At 39.0% G+C, this 13,443-nt stretch overlaps 1 protein-coding gene across 1 annotated transcript in view; it reads right to left on the reverse strand.

The window, feature by feature from the left end:
- Positions 1-13,443, reverse strand: part of IGF2BP3 (insulin like growth factor 2 mRNA binding protein 3) — a 39,990-nt gene that overhangs the window by 5,071 nt on the left and 21,476 nt on the right. The window contains exons 4-11 of the mRNA XM_053466595.1: positions 5,545-5,596; positions 5,382-5,445; positions 3,124-3,435; positions 2,342-2,476; positions 1,956-2,078; positions 1,709-1,844; positions 663-794; positions 288-407 (exon numbers count right to left, since the gene is read on the reverse strand). Of these exons, the coding sequence (XP_053322570.1) occupies positions 288-407; positions 663-794; positions 1,709-1,844; positions 1,956-2,078; positions 2,342-2,476; positions 3,124-3,435; positions 5,382-5,445; positions 5,545-5,596 (1,074 nt within the window). The remainder of the gene's footprint in view (positions 1-287; positions 408-662; positions 795-1,708; positions 1,845-1,955; positions 2,079-2,341; positions 2,477-3,123; positions 3,436-5,381; positions 5,446-5,544; positions 5,597-13,443) is intronic.

Here is a 13,443-nt window from a genome sequence, read left to right on the forward strand (position 1 = left end):
CCACCCGGCTAATACAAACACTCATGATTGCAGACTCACTCACTCACTTGAATATGTACTGGGGAAATGGAAATATAATTTAACTTGGATTTAGGACCAACATTTTAATGCAATGTTTAAAAATTACTTTGTAAAAATGAAGGTGTACAATTACTACACATAGACACATAAGAACTGTAGCCACAAACCACCTATTCCTACACTACAGTGCTGGACATCACCAGAAATATTACCCTTCTTACCGAAAAAATATTTTAGAATATATATATATATTATATAAATAATACCTTAATAGATGCTCCAGCAAAGCGGGAGAGTTGTTTGATATGTTGTCCTTGTTTGCCGATAATAGCTCCTACAGCTAGTGCTGGGATGAAGAGATGAACCGTCTCTGATTCTGGCTGTTGCTGAAATTGAATAGAAGTCAAACAGTGTGTTAAATTTAAAAGGAATAAATACCCAAAACCCCAACTTCTCCTACAACCACATATCTGCTTTAAAAATAACTTGTAATATTAAAAGGACAAGCATGACATTTTTTTATTAAATGTCTTCTATAAAAAGCAGCTAGTTCACACTTAGAAAAAGAACGATACAAGCTAAGACGTGATATAGGAAAAGTCACATGACTATTTTAGAATTGTCTTCAGGATTACTCTTACCCCAAATGGTGGATATGAAGAAGGAGTAGTAGGCGAGGAAACGCCAACATTTGGAGGAGGCATCCCTGATGAAGTTGGGGGAAAGAGACCCAAAGCATTCAGATTCAATCCAGGAATCAAATGAGCTTGGAGCTGCAACAGAGATCACAGACAATCTGGTTAGTAGGGATATTGTAAGAGCATAAACTACTACCTGTGATAAACAGAAAGCTGCGACAGAGGCCTGTCGAATAAAGGAACAAACTCATGTTATGTGTGGTAGCAGCCTTACTCCTGAGGGACTGTAAGTAGCTCAGTTTCCACAACTGTTCCTCTATTAAATGAGTTCCAGTCCCGCTAAGGTTGGAGACACATGATCAAAGCCTGGAATGGTGCTAGAGGGGTTTACCGATGAGCAGACCACAGGCCACAGCAGGGCAGCTTACGCAAATCATTCAGCCATTCCAAGCTGGTACATGAAAGATTAAAGATGGCACACATCCTTACAGCCAGCAGAACCCATTAAAAAAAACAATCACCGAAAGAACAGTGTTATCACTTCACATAAGGCTGTTGAGTTAAATGTATTATTAATAGGAAAAGAGCACGATAAGAAAAACACTTGTTTAGAAGTGTTTTCCATGAATTAAGAGGGCTGGCAGCTTCTGGACCAGAGGGCAGGTAAAGCCAAGTGGCCACATCGGCACAAACATTTACATACACACATGCCAACACATACACATCCACTCAACACGCATACTCAATCGCTTCCTCCTACCCTTGTCTCACTCTTATACCTTTGCGATGGAGCGCCTGATGCATGCACACAAAGGATGTTTAGACTCTTCCCACAAGCATGAAAATTAAAAAAAAATAGCCACAGTCAGGATATGGCATTAACCCTTTACACAGATATATTTCTGTCAGCTGCAAAGTACGTTAAATATACTTTACTGCAGTAAAGACTGAACTCTCTGCCATGCCCTACAGAATCTGAAGCACGTCATTCCAGTAAGATTCTATTATTTCCGTTCCTCCTAAACTCTGTACAATGTTATTTCACTTACATTCATAGCAGCGATGTCATTTTCATAGGATTCTCTAATTTTTTTCATTATTTCTTCCTCGGCCTTTGCGCAGGCCTCAATACTGCCTTTTACTGTAATGGTCCGTTCCGGGTTATACAGTGTTAAGTCCTGCAGTCTAAGGTCACAATACACAAAGGGATACAGATGTTTAGTTAGGCCTGGATACCATTTCCATACTATAATATAATAAAAACAAAAAAAGGTAAAGAAAAAAATACGCCCTTACGGAGAGATTGTGATTTTAGTATCTGTATCCTGTTCAATTTTCTTCAGGTTCCTCCCTTCTTTTCCAATGAGGCGACCCACAAAGTTGTTATGAGCTAGAATTTTTAGGGGGATTTCTTCAGTGCTGGAAAAGAAATCGAAATAAATGTAAGACTCAACAGTTATCAATTTTAAATAAAAACTAATTTCCTATGTCCAATACAACAGTGTAAAAAGCCATGGTCCAAAGCAAACAATCGCAAGAACATCTTATTGATTTATGTAACGCCATCATTCTGCAGTAATGAGATGTATATATCCATCTATACACACATAGGAAGAGCTTCATTGTCCTGGCATACAACGCACTTAAAGCACTTGTGATAACCTTACTCAGTCTTTACTTACAATTTAGTATCCTGAGCTTCCTTCTGCATGATCTCCATAATTATTTTACAAGCTGTTGAACAGCCTTCGGGGGTTGAGTGAATGGTAATAGGCTTTTCTGCAGCACCTGCATTTTCTTTACGATGAATATCAATCCTAAGGTGAGGAAAGATGATAGCTTACAACAAGAAAACCATGGGCTCAAAAACATTACTTTTAAGATTACTTTTCAGGAAGAGCAAAAACACACATTCTAATGAAACCAATGCATTTTTAAAACTGGCTCAACCAACAATACTTGAGTTGATCAGAGTGAAGGGCGGAAACCCCATAAGAATAACCGTTTAATATGTAATAAAATCCAGACAGAATATATCCTAGTTGGGCATGAAATCCCAATATACAAGAATCAAATGCAAAATTCTTACATATAGTTCATAAGGTTGAAAAAAGACTTAAGTCCATCAAGTTCAACCCTTCTACCTAACCTTCCTATTCTTGGCCTTGCCCTGATGAAACTAATAATCGGGAAGTAACTTAATCTGGAAATTATTTGTGCTAAAAAAATAAAAAAGACAAGTTTACAACCAAGTTCCCCCTTTTAGCATGGGGAACGCAAGAACAAGCTACGGAAAACTAAATTAAAATAGTTCTAGAAGAAATTCCAAAGTTACTTTTACATTTGAGCACCTGGAAAAACATTTAAAGAGCCTTTTGACATTTTTCACAAAAAAAATAAAAAAAAATAAAAAAGGCACCAAGGCATTGACACGCACAAAATGTAGCATTTAAACCATGCTTACTTGGACTGAGTTTGCTTAGTGATGTTCCTGATCGTTGCTCCTTCTTTTCCAATAATTGCTCCTACAAACTGCGTGGGGACCAGCATTCGTAGAGGAACCTCTGACTGGGGTTTGGGTCTTGCAGAAGCACCAGGAGAGCCCTGTCTGGGAGGTCCCCGCTGCCCAAACCCACGCCTCCCCTGAGGGTGCTGCTGTTGTGGTTGCTGCTGCATTTGCTGAGAGGGGGCTTGCGGTGTGGCCATTTCATCAGGAATATAAGTTACCTTGAGTGAATAATTTTCGAGCTGGTAACCGTTTAGTTTTTCAAGTCCCCTAATTTTGTGGAGAGGAGAAAAAAAAAATTATATACAATATCAGGTTGCAGGAACAGATACGCAGGATGCGTGGACACAAATGAGTGGAATTGTTAGTGGTTTATCACAAACGTAATCAAGTGAATGTGTTTAAACAAAAAAGACTAACTAGAGGAATGTACGTAAACAGAAATGCACAAAAACTATTGAAACAGCTACATGGTATTTATGGTGCCGTATAAATAGCAGTAATAGTATTGTTCCTCCCGATGGGCTTTACACATTACAGAAACCCGGGCTGCTTACTCTTAACCCTATGCGCTTGCAGATCCCCAGAGCTACAGAGAAGCATGCGGCTGAATCACTTAATTACCACAGTGGCACAGGAATCATTATGGAAGTGATCGTGTAAATCCTTTAACCCTTAGAGTGCCATCAATATGACAGCAACACAGAGCACACATGGCATCGAAAGTTTAAATAACTCCAGGTTATAACTCATATTTCCCAATCAACTTTTCTAATGATTTTCTTGTACATGTCCTGTGCTATATTTCTGTATTTCACTGCCAAGCCCCCGATCTGCGCAAAACAGTTTATAAAGCAAGATCGACACATCGTTCAGATATTCTAAGCTTCTAGCTCCCACAGGAGCGGAGTCTTCAGCAGCTGACCTTTAAAGATTAAAGTCCTGTCAGTATTTATTTTGGCCACAAGGTGGCAGAAAACTACCAAACAAAACGCCTGCTGGCACTGCATGGCATTCACTGCATCCTTACTACGGAGTACCACTGTAGGAGCAGTAATACGGCAAAGAAAACAAAACAGGAATGTGGGAACGTCACGACAAATACCAGAAAGTGGAATTTTTACCACTTTTTGGGATGTACTTGTCATGATCTTTGACAGTGGACAGGATGAGAGGGGTGCAGTTTTATCTCACCCTCTCTCATCATTTCCAGGACTTCTACACACAAACGTTTAAGGAACCTGATCTGGAAGGAGTCTATAGAGGACATTGCAGAGCAAGGAGATTGAATACGATGTATACTACTATTACATGGCTCTGCTCAAGGACAGCAGGCAATAGATTCCATATTTGTTGTATACTTTTAGAATGCTACTCCCACAACTCTCAAGAATCCCATCGGATCAAACACTGTACTACTAATGAAATGCCACACAAACAGTGTTTATATACAGCGGGATTCTATGGCAATCAGAAATGTCAGTTGCTAAGGCGGCCTGGCTGTTTTTACCATTTTACACCAAAACAGCTCCATGTGGCTTCAAAAAACAAACAAAAACGCCCAGCTAGTTGTAGTTAAAGACAACACTACACAAAGCACATTGGTGTGAGTAGAGTTGCTTTATAGGTAAACACTGCCTTGTAAAAAGACTCAGAAGCAGACCAAGTTGTGGAGATTTGGGGTGGAATTGTAGAGAGATGGAAGGAGAGAAAAAAGAAAAATGCCATGCTGGTTTAATGAAAGATGGATGTAAATTAAAAACTTATTGTACAGGCAAAGTCTGTCCATTTTAAAAAGGGAAATGCATCTGGAAGTCAGGAATTTAAACTTACGAAGGAAGCAGCAAAAAGGAAACCGTGGGAGGGGGTATAAAGAGGACAAGTATAGATCGTAACGCCGCGTCTCATATTTCACCAGACAGGAAGACGGAAAGGAAGAGATGTTCGCCCATGCGAAAAAGGATCTGACATGCTATAGGTATAGATTTGTGTTTCACGTGACAGAATTTACACATACGGGGGATGTGCTAGCATTCAGTAGATACACTTTTTTTTTTTTTTTTAAATAAAGATTAATTCTGGTGCAAAGTGATGAAACTGGTGCAAACCCTACACTAACCAATTAATTCGTTCCTATTGGTAGCCCCCGGCTTACCACACTGGATAAGAATCACACTTCATGAAGCCCCCACGTATATTTTGAAATGTCAACTTACTGTCTTGCGTGTTCCTTATTGGCATATGTTACATTCACTACTGCAGTCTCTGTGTCCGTATTCACTGTAAGAAAAAAAATATATATATATATATATATAGTAGACTACAAAAGCTTTGAATTTTACCAAAAACCGTGACACCACATTATCACAAATTATGTACCTTGTTCACAGTTTTCAACTGTCCCGTACTGTGCTAAAAGGCTGTCCAATACCTGGAAAAAGAGAAAAAGCAAGACTTTATTTTAAAATTCCCAACATTTTTTAAGAAGTCTACAATGGAGACCATATATATAGAACACTAGTAGCTTTGTTTTTACAAAGGCATGGGGATGACCATGTGTACAATATATCTATGAAATGAAAGCCCACTACATGTTCACCAGAACAAAGTACTATACAAAAAAAAACCAAACATAATCTTACAGTAGAGTTTCCAGTGAAACGGCCATCACTATAAACAAACCGGCGATTTTAAATTAAGAACAAAAATGCATTTCCTCTTACAGACTAAGACCTTTAATGTAATCTGCAGAGATGGTTGGATGTAAAGGAGTCATGTTTCCGAGTACATCGGTGGAAATGTGTCCTCATGCAAGCGAGAATCCCCATCCATTGATTCTTGGGGGGTGGGAGGGGAGCGGAATGCCTACTTCAAATTCCACATGCCTTCTTCCCATTGGCTGAGCTGTACTACATGGGGGGGGGTTACCATCATGTGCAATGATTCCAGCTGCCCTGGGTTTGGAGGGTGGCTGTAGCAAGATCAATGGGAAAGAAGAAAATAAAAAGACCACAGCAGAGACCCTCCGTGCGATAGCACTGGGATTAAACACGGAAAGGGTGCTTACCAACAAAAAAATAAAAAGGAACAGGAAAGTGGGGGGAGGGGCTACCTACATCATACTAAAGCACATGTTTTGGCTGTATATATATAAAAAAAAATATTTCGCAGAAATAAAATAAAAGTAGACGCATACACAAGGAATTTGAATACCCTATACACTGTTCACCGTGTCAATTACCCCTCTGGAGAACACAATGTGGAATAGCAATCGCTCCTGATGTCAGAGGGCATAAACTCTTACGCTTCCAGCAGTAATGACAATACATTTCAAGGACAGTTTGCGTCTTTTTAAAAACAAAACACAAAGCACTTCAAGGTCTGAGGAAGGAGCGTATGGCCACGATCTTTGTGCACTGTATGGGAGGATAAGCCGAAAGCAAGGTGTTTACCAATAAACCCAGCGCAAACGGTGCTATAGGATTTCACACGACACATCATAGAAGATACAATCGCAAAAAATAAATGTGAATATGCAATCAAGGACAGTGGACATGTGCCTAAAAATGCCATGACACTATTTAACTTGCTTCTTTACAAATATTGCTGGTTAAATCTAAAATATACAACACAACTAAGTGCGAAGCAAAACAAGAAATAACCAAGGAGGTTCGAGTTTGCTACGCGCGCTCCATCGTAGTTCCAAATCTATCTTAACCGTCCTCTTTACCACAGAGGAAGAAGCTGCAGCCCGCGGTAACGCCAGCTCTACCGAGAATTTGACGCTTGTTATGAGGGGGGGAGGGGAGTGCCGCAATCATACAGTAAAAATGGACATAGTTAACCTAATCCAGCAGCCGGGAATCAGAGAAAATTTTTTGGTTTGCATAAAAAAGAAAATAAAGGGAGGGAAAAATCCACAACTATTACATTATAACATAATAAAACGGCTGACCATATTGACTAAAAGCAAAACCGGTCTTGATTTGAGAACAGAACTTGAGGAACACATATACACACGCAAAGTCCTACATTACACAAATAAGAAACCCTGGCTCAAGGAAGCCACATCCATAACAAGCTATTGGGTGATTTTTACAAAAAATGGTGTATTTGTAAAATCCGAAGTCTAATTTTGGTGACAATTCTTGCAGGGCAACAGAACTGCCCTGTGCAAAAAATAAAATAAAACAAAAATGGTTAGTCCGGAAGTGATTAAGTAGAAGGACAAAGCCCGTCACCGAATGTATATGAATAACCATCTCCTGTTTGCGCAGGCATGTGCTACTGAAGCTACCATCCCCCGCTTCTGAAATGCAGCAGAATGGCTGCACCTTGATAAACCTCTTACATTAGAGGCAACCCTCCCCCAACCTCTGAAGAAAAAAAAAAATCAAGAGGATCACAGGGAGCCCCCATTTAAAACTTGGAACAGGAGCATTGACTATGTTCGATATTCCCATATCTAGCTATTGAGGAATGGAAGCAGAATCAGTCCCATTCCACTCAAAAAACAATAATTAAACAATCTGCCAGTCGTAGACACGTGCCATTAAAAGTCTTACAAGAATATCAAATATTTGACAATGTTTCGAATCGTATGGAAACATGAAAGGATACTTTGAATCCAGTTTTATTTGGGCTACCAGTGTGCGCACAATGCAGGGAACCCAAACTATTCTTTAGGATTTCTGAATGAATACGAGATGGACGGGTAAATAAAGAATGGAATCCAGAAAGTCATTTAATCATTTTAAATCGGGAGATAAGGAAATACCCGTTGTGAGTTCTGTAGTTACTGAAAGACTCCCAATGAAGGAGGTCAACGGAAAGCTTGCCTGTCCCCACAATATGGGATCAAACACGCAGCTTCATTCACAAACCTAGGACTATATCTTCATTCTAATCTGTAGATGCAGCCCCCATTCTGAAAGGGGGAGGGGATGCTGAATGAAACATGCTTATTTAAGGCACAGATGTATTCATAATTAACCCCTTGGGTTCAGGAAAGGAGCGGCTACATGCACTGCTCCTTGGACATGTCCAAGCCGTAGTTTTTAATGTAAACAGTCGCATCTGCTGGGGTTTCCACGCCCTGTACTGTTAATTGTGCTCTTTCCTATTGAAAGGAATGTATAGCCATGTGTTCAACAACCACGCCAAACATTTCGCTTGAGCGTATGCTTTTCCCCCAATTCCACAGGAGTTCAAGATGGTTTCCTTACGAAGGAAGCATTTTCCATTTACAGATGAAGCATATACATAAGAATTACAGACGTAATAGTTTGTCTCTTCAGATGTGGAAAACGGGAAGGTGATATCAGTCCCCTGATACGATCCACAATAAGATGGGGATATTATTTAGCACATTGTATAATGGGCGCATTGCGTATGATTTAGCAGACTGTTTACAGATAAGTGTTTGATCCAGTAACAATGCATCAGGGTTACATGTTAGGTGCAATTCTAGTGCAATTCACACAAATTTTAGCACCAGCCCCCCACCCAAAGACTGCAACAAATCACCAGACATACTAGCACAAGAAGGTATTAATATAAATCTTTATATTTTCATATTACATTGAGATAACGCAAATAATTCTCTGCTGAAGCATTTCGTCATAAAGCATTCTAAATCGCCAATTATGCATCTTTTTAAAGAATATATATATCTAAGTCTTCGGCTGCAGATGGAATTCACTGATGTTCAAATTCACAATTCCGAAAATGGATCCAACAGCCAAAACATTATCTAACCAATCATGCATTTTCCTTAGACTACCCACAAAATGAATCATGCATGGAAAACAAACACGAGAGTGGGGATTTTTCAATATTGCACCATAAGCGAGCCGTACATTTTGATCCCTTCATGTTCCAAAAGCGTAAACAGGCCATAATAGACGGGTCTCTGTCCTTTCATTCTTTAGTAGTAAAAATAATTTATTTTGTACATCACTACAGAGCAGCAGCTCGTTTTAATGGCTAGAAATAAATCCTGTGCATAGCCAACATGCATTAAAAACGCAAGACTAAAACAAAAACCATACACACACACCTGGCTCCCTAAATAAGGACAGTCTAACACACAGGGGTTAACATGTTCACAAACCTCCACTATTCCCAGACGTAGATTTAAAGTAGGACATCTGAACTTAAAATTCACAACTTAACTTCTAAAATTTTTCATTTAAAAAATGAACAAAAAGTAGATTGTTTGTTCTAGACATGTTATCGGTCATTTGCTTAGATGGCCAGGTTTAATGTCATTAACGTTGGCAGCTTTCACACATGCCTCCTCAACATAAACTGCATGTTTACAAAAAGATAATGATAAACATACTCTAGCAGTCTTTTTTCAGTAGTTATTCCCGGTATATGTGGTTTTGGACAAGGAAATATGGCATCGGATTTAGCTTTAAGCCACATTGTCCACTAATTAAAAGATCTGGTGGAGTAAGGCAAAAAATAAATAAAACATGCACACTCAAAAGGCATTAACCTTTCCTTAGTTCACATTAAAACAGTATTTGACGTACAATAATTAAATAAGCCCCCAAATATTGTTGCGGCACAAACAATACAAAGCACCACATAGTACAGAGGGAATATGACCGAAAATGAATGTTGCACAGACCAGAATTAATACAAAACATGCTTTTGTGGGTAACATGGAGCATTAAAACAGTTGATGTGTTTTCCCCATTTCTTTCGGAACACAATGAAAACATTTGTTCAATAAGCTCTAATTACGATGTGTTTGCACATGCAACGGTTCAGTGTAGAGAACTGCATTTGTTAAATGCCACTTGTTACTTCAAAAGGGAATGGGAGAAAAGGGAGGACGAAGCAAATCATTTAAGGTGGCCACAAAAACAAAAAACACAAAAAATCTTCAGCTGTTCCACAGCCATCTCTTATTATCCGGTTTCCGCATGCAATCAGAGAGAAGCCAAGTTGGTAAAGATGCAAATCAGGAGGGGGTGGGCAGCTGAAAAGAAGAGTTTGTTTTCAGTCTTGCTAAATCAAAACTGGAAAAAAAGTCACTTGTTGTTCCAAGTTGCAGCATTTGGGCGAGATCAGGCCTCCCTCGCCTGTTACGGCACAGATGTCATTCCCAACTGGAGTTTCATTCATAAAACTTGAATGAGTCAAGCCCAGGGAAGACAAGAAAAGGGCTTCATTATATTTAAGAGTAAACAAAATGCAACTATTCATACAGCTTGCAACAATCTAGAACAAGAACAATAGAGTAAGACGGATGAGTAACCACGAGGTTAAACAAAAAAAGGAGCCGCGCATGCCTTCAAACCACAAAGGACAGATTTTTTTTTTTACTTTTGGACATAGTTTTCAGGTCATATGTTTTACATACTGCTGACCCCAGTTATCTTTTTTATTTTAGTGTTGGGGGGAGGGGGAGTATAATAAAGGGTATATATATTATCCATTCCAGAACAACTAAAGGGATGGCAAATGAAACAAGGTACTTTGAGTTACAAAAGAAAAAAAAAATGTATACGTTGGTTTTATTATTTTTAAGCTCTTTTACTGAACAGGAATATAAGTACAGGGAATGTTCAGTAATAGAAATGACCTGTCTTTGCCAAAGGTATGGCATAGGTCTGGTAGACCCATTGAAAACAATAGAGCTTTTGAAGCATGCATGCAGGGGGGCTGGTTAGACCCTCTGGAAGTCTTGTGGGGTCCGGTGCTGGAAGGGGCACAGTGGCATGGAGCAAAGGACCTGGGAAATAGCAATGTATATGGCTTTTCTTATTAATCCAACCATGCATGCATTTGAAACAGAAAAAAGTTTATTTTTTATTATTCTAAACCTAACCGTGCCTAAAATTGTTTAATGCACAATTTGCATATTCACAAGCATAAAAAACGCACTGAAGTTGGGCTAAAACCATCACCTTTATATCTGTTCTACATATTTATTTCATATTCATTAATAACTTTTCTTAAGTTTTATTCCAGTTACAACCATTTCAGTTTGGATGGTAACCACCTTTAGGTGGCTGATTTTTGTGGCATATGACAACCATTCACCGAAGTCCTGTGACAGATCGCTGTATCGCTCAATTAAAGATTTCTGGGAAAGGTTGGGGCGTTCAAAGTACTAGAAATGCAGATTCCAATGCCTTGTTGAGATGTAAAACCTTTTAAAAAAAAAAAAAAAGCGAAGAAAAAAAAAGTGCACAATTCTAAAAGAAAAGAATATCAATTGTGGTGTCTTCACTCCAAACCAACACTAGAAGTATATAAGGTTTATACTTCGTTAAATTTACAGTCCGTCTCAGAATTAAGATCGTTTAAGCCAGCAAGCACTGCATAATTCTGAAGAGACATGAACTGTACGTATTCAAAGATCAGAACCGCACATTTAAAGTTATCAAGTGGGGAGAAAAATACAGTGAGAAACCTTGTGAATTTAGTAATCGTGTAGTTCTAATCTTAATTCTAAATCGAAACACATTGACAAATATGCCAATCTTTATCCAGGTTATCGCGGCTGATCGAAACTCATCGGAATCCACGTTTTGCAGTACCATGATCTCTCTGTAGGTGGCGCTTTATGAACAGATTACAAACACCTCAGCAAGCAACAAAACCTACATTTCCTAACCAGAGATTTTCACATTCAAGACCTTCTAACGTATGCTAATGGGTAAACATCACTTTACTTATTGAGTTAAATAGTTCCATCATGTCCTGCAGCTTTTTACAACAGATAAACAGGGCCTACATAAAGCTTCACATAACTTTTTGTTTCTGGGAGTCCAAATTGTTAATCTTCAGAGTCCTTAGTTTGTTCAGCGGCTCCTGTTTGCCCAGATTCCGTGTACATTAGCTACCAAGGCTACTCTAATACATCTTACAATGGTCAGAAGAATACTTCCAAGCAACAGCGCGCATTATACTAGAGGGCAGCTCAGACAATTCATTAAGTACACGTCTCTGAACAGGGCAATTGTATGGCTCAAATGTTTGCAGAAACATCAATAGTACGCCACAAATGGGAACTTTTCAGAGTGCTCCTTGTTTGCAGGTTTTCACTAAACATTGAGCCTCCGTAGACTGTTCTGGGTTCAATGAGACACCCAATACTGTTTATAGAACAATGCATGAAAAGTGATATTACAGGCCAAAAAAAGCCGCATCTGTCTTAAGATCTAGAATCAGAGCTGGTTTTATTCAAATGACTGGACTTGACAAATGAAAGCCGTGCTATAAACCTAAATTTTTTTTTGAAGTGTTCTTATGTAATGTAAGGTCGTTAAATAGTCACTGTAACTGGCAGCGTAAAGAAGATGGGTCTGAAATTTTACTATCCTCATGCTCAGAGCAACTCGCTGAATTATATACTTGCTTCGCTGCACGCCCTTGAAATGTCATTGATAAACTGTAACCTGACCTATATACTTTACATTCTCTGCTGAGCAAATACACCACAGACACACCCTTATGGTGACGCAGGGCCATTTTTAAAAAGCACCGCAATCAATTACACTCCAAGTATCTACTCAAAAAGGTGTATGGCCGCGTACCCAGAATAGATTAATCTTCCAAGGGGAAGGCTGTGTATTATTTACCCTAACCTCACAAACATAACAGCTCGCGTATCTTTACATAAAATTATTTTAGGCATTCTGTCGATATATACGGTCTGCACTTTTATTATTTTTTTTCCCTTTAATGTCCTTAAGAAACAAAAGGATAGTCTTTATAATTTTTTCATGACTGTAAAGTCGTACGCGTAAGGAGCAGCTGCCGCACAGTTTGCGTTACGGGAATAAACACAAAGTTATATACTGCGTTAATATCAAGACCCCCTTGTAGAGGCTGCTCGGAGTCATCTGCAGTATTAATAGGGTCTTTACACACAAACATCTCTGGGAATTTGCATCAAGCCAAGGACTTCGTGCTGCTCTGTGAAGAATGTGTATGGCGAAGTGGTTAAGTTCAAAAGAATTCACAAGTGAACACATGGTAGTGTGCCTCCAGATCCTGGAACACCACTCATCGGCAAAATGGCGGGGAGAAAAAGGCTCTGCTTTTCAGCTGTTCTGTGGGGGAAGGGAAGGAATTCATGGGTACATCGCCTCAATCCTTTTCAAAGCAAAAAAATATACATGAATAGACCTGGAACGTCACAGCCCTATCCAAAAAACATATTAAAGAACATTAAAAGAAGGACAAAGAAGGCAGTTCTAATTACTAAACTGAAATTTTGTTTCATAGCTGTATCGGCACCCTATGTACAGATTT

Source organism: Spea bombifrons, chromosome 5 (assembly GCF_027358695.1).
Source record: "Spea bombifrons isolate aSpeBom1 chromosome 5, aSpeBom1.2.pri, whole genome shotgun sequence".
NCBI lineage: Eukaryota > Metazoa > Chordata > Amphibia > Anura > Pelobatidae > Spea > Spea bombifrons.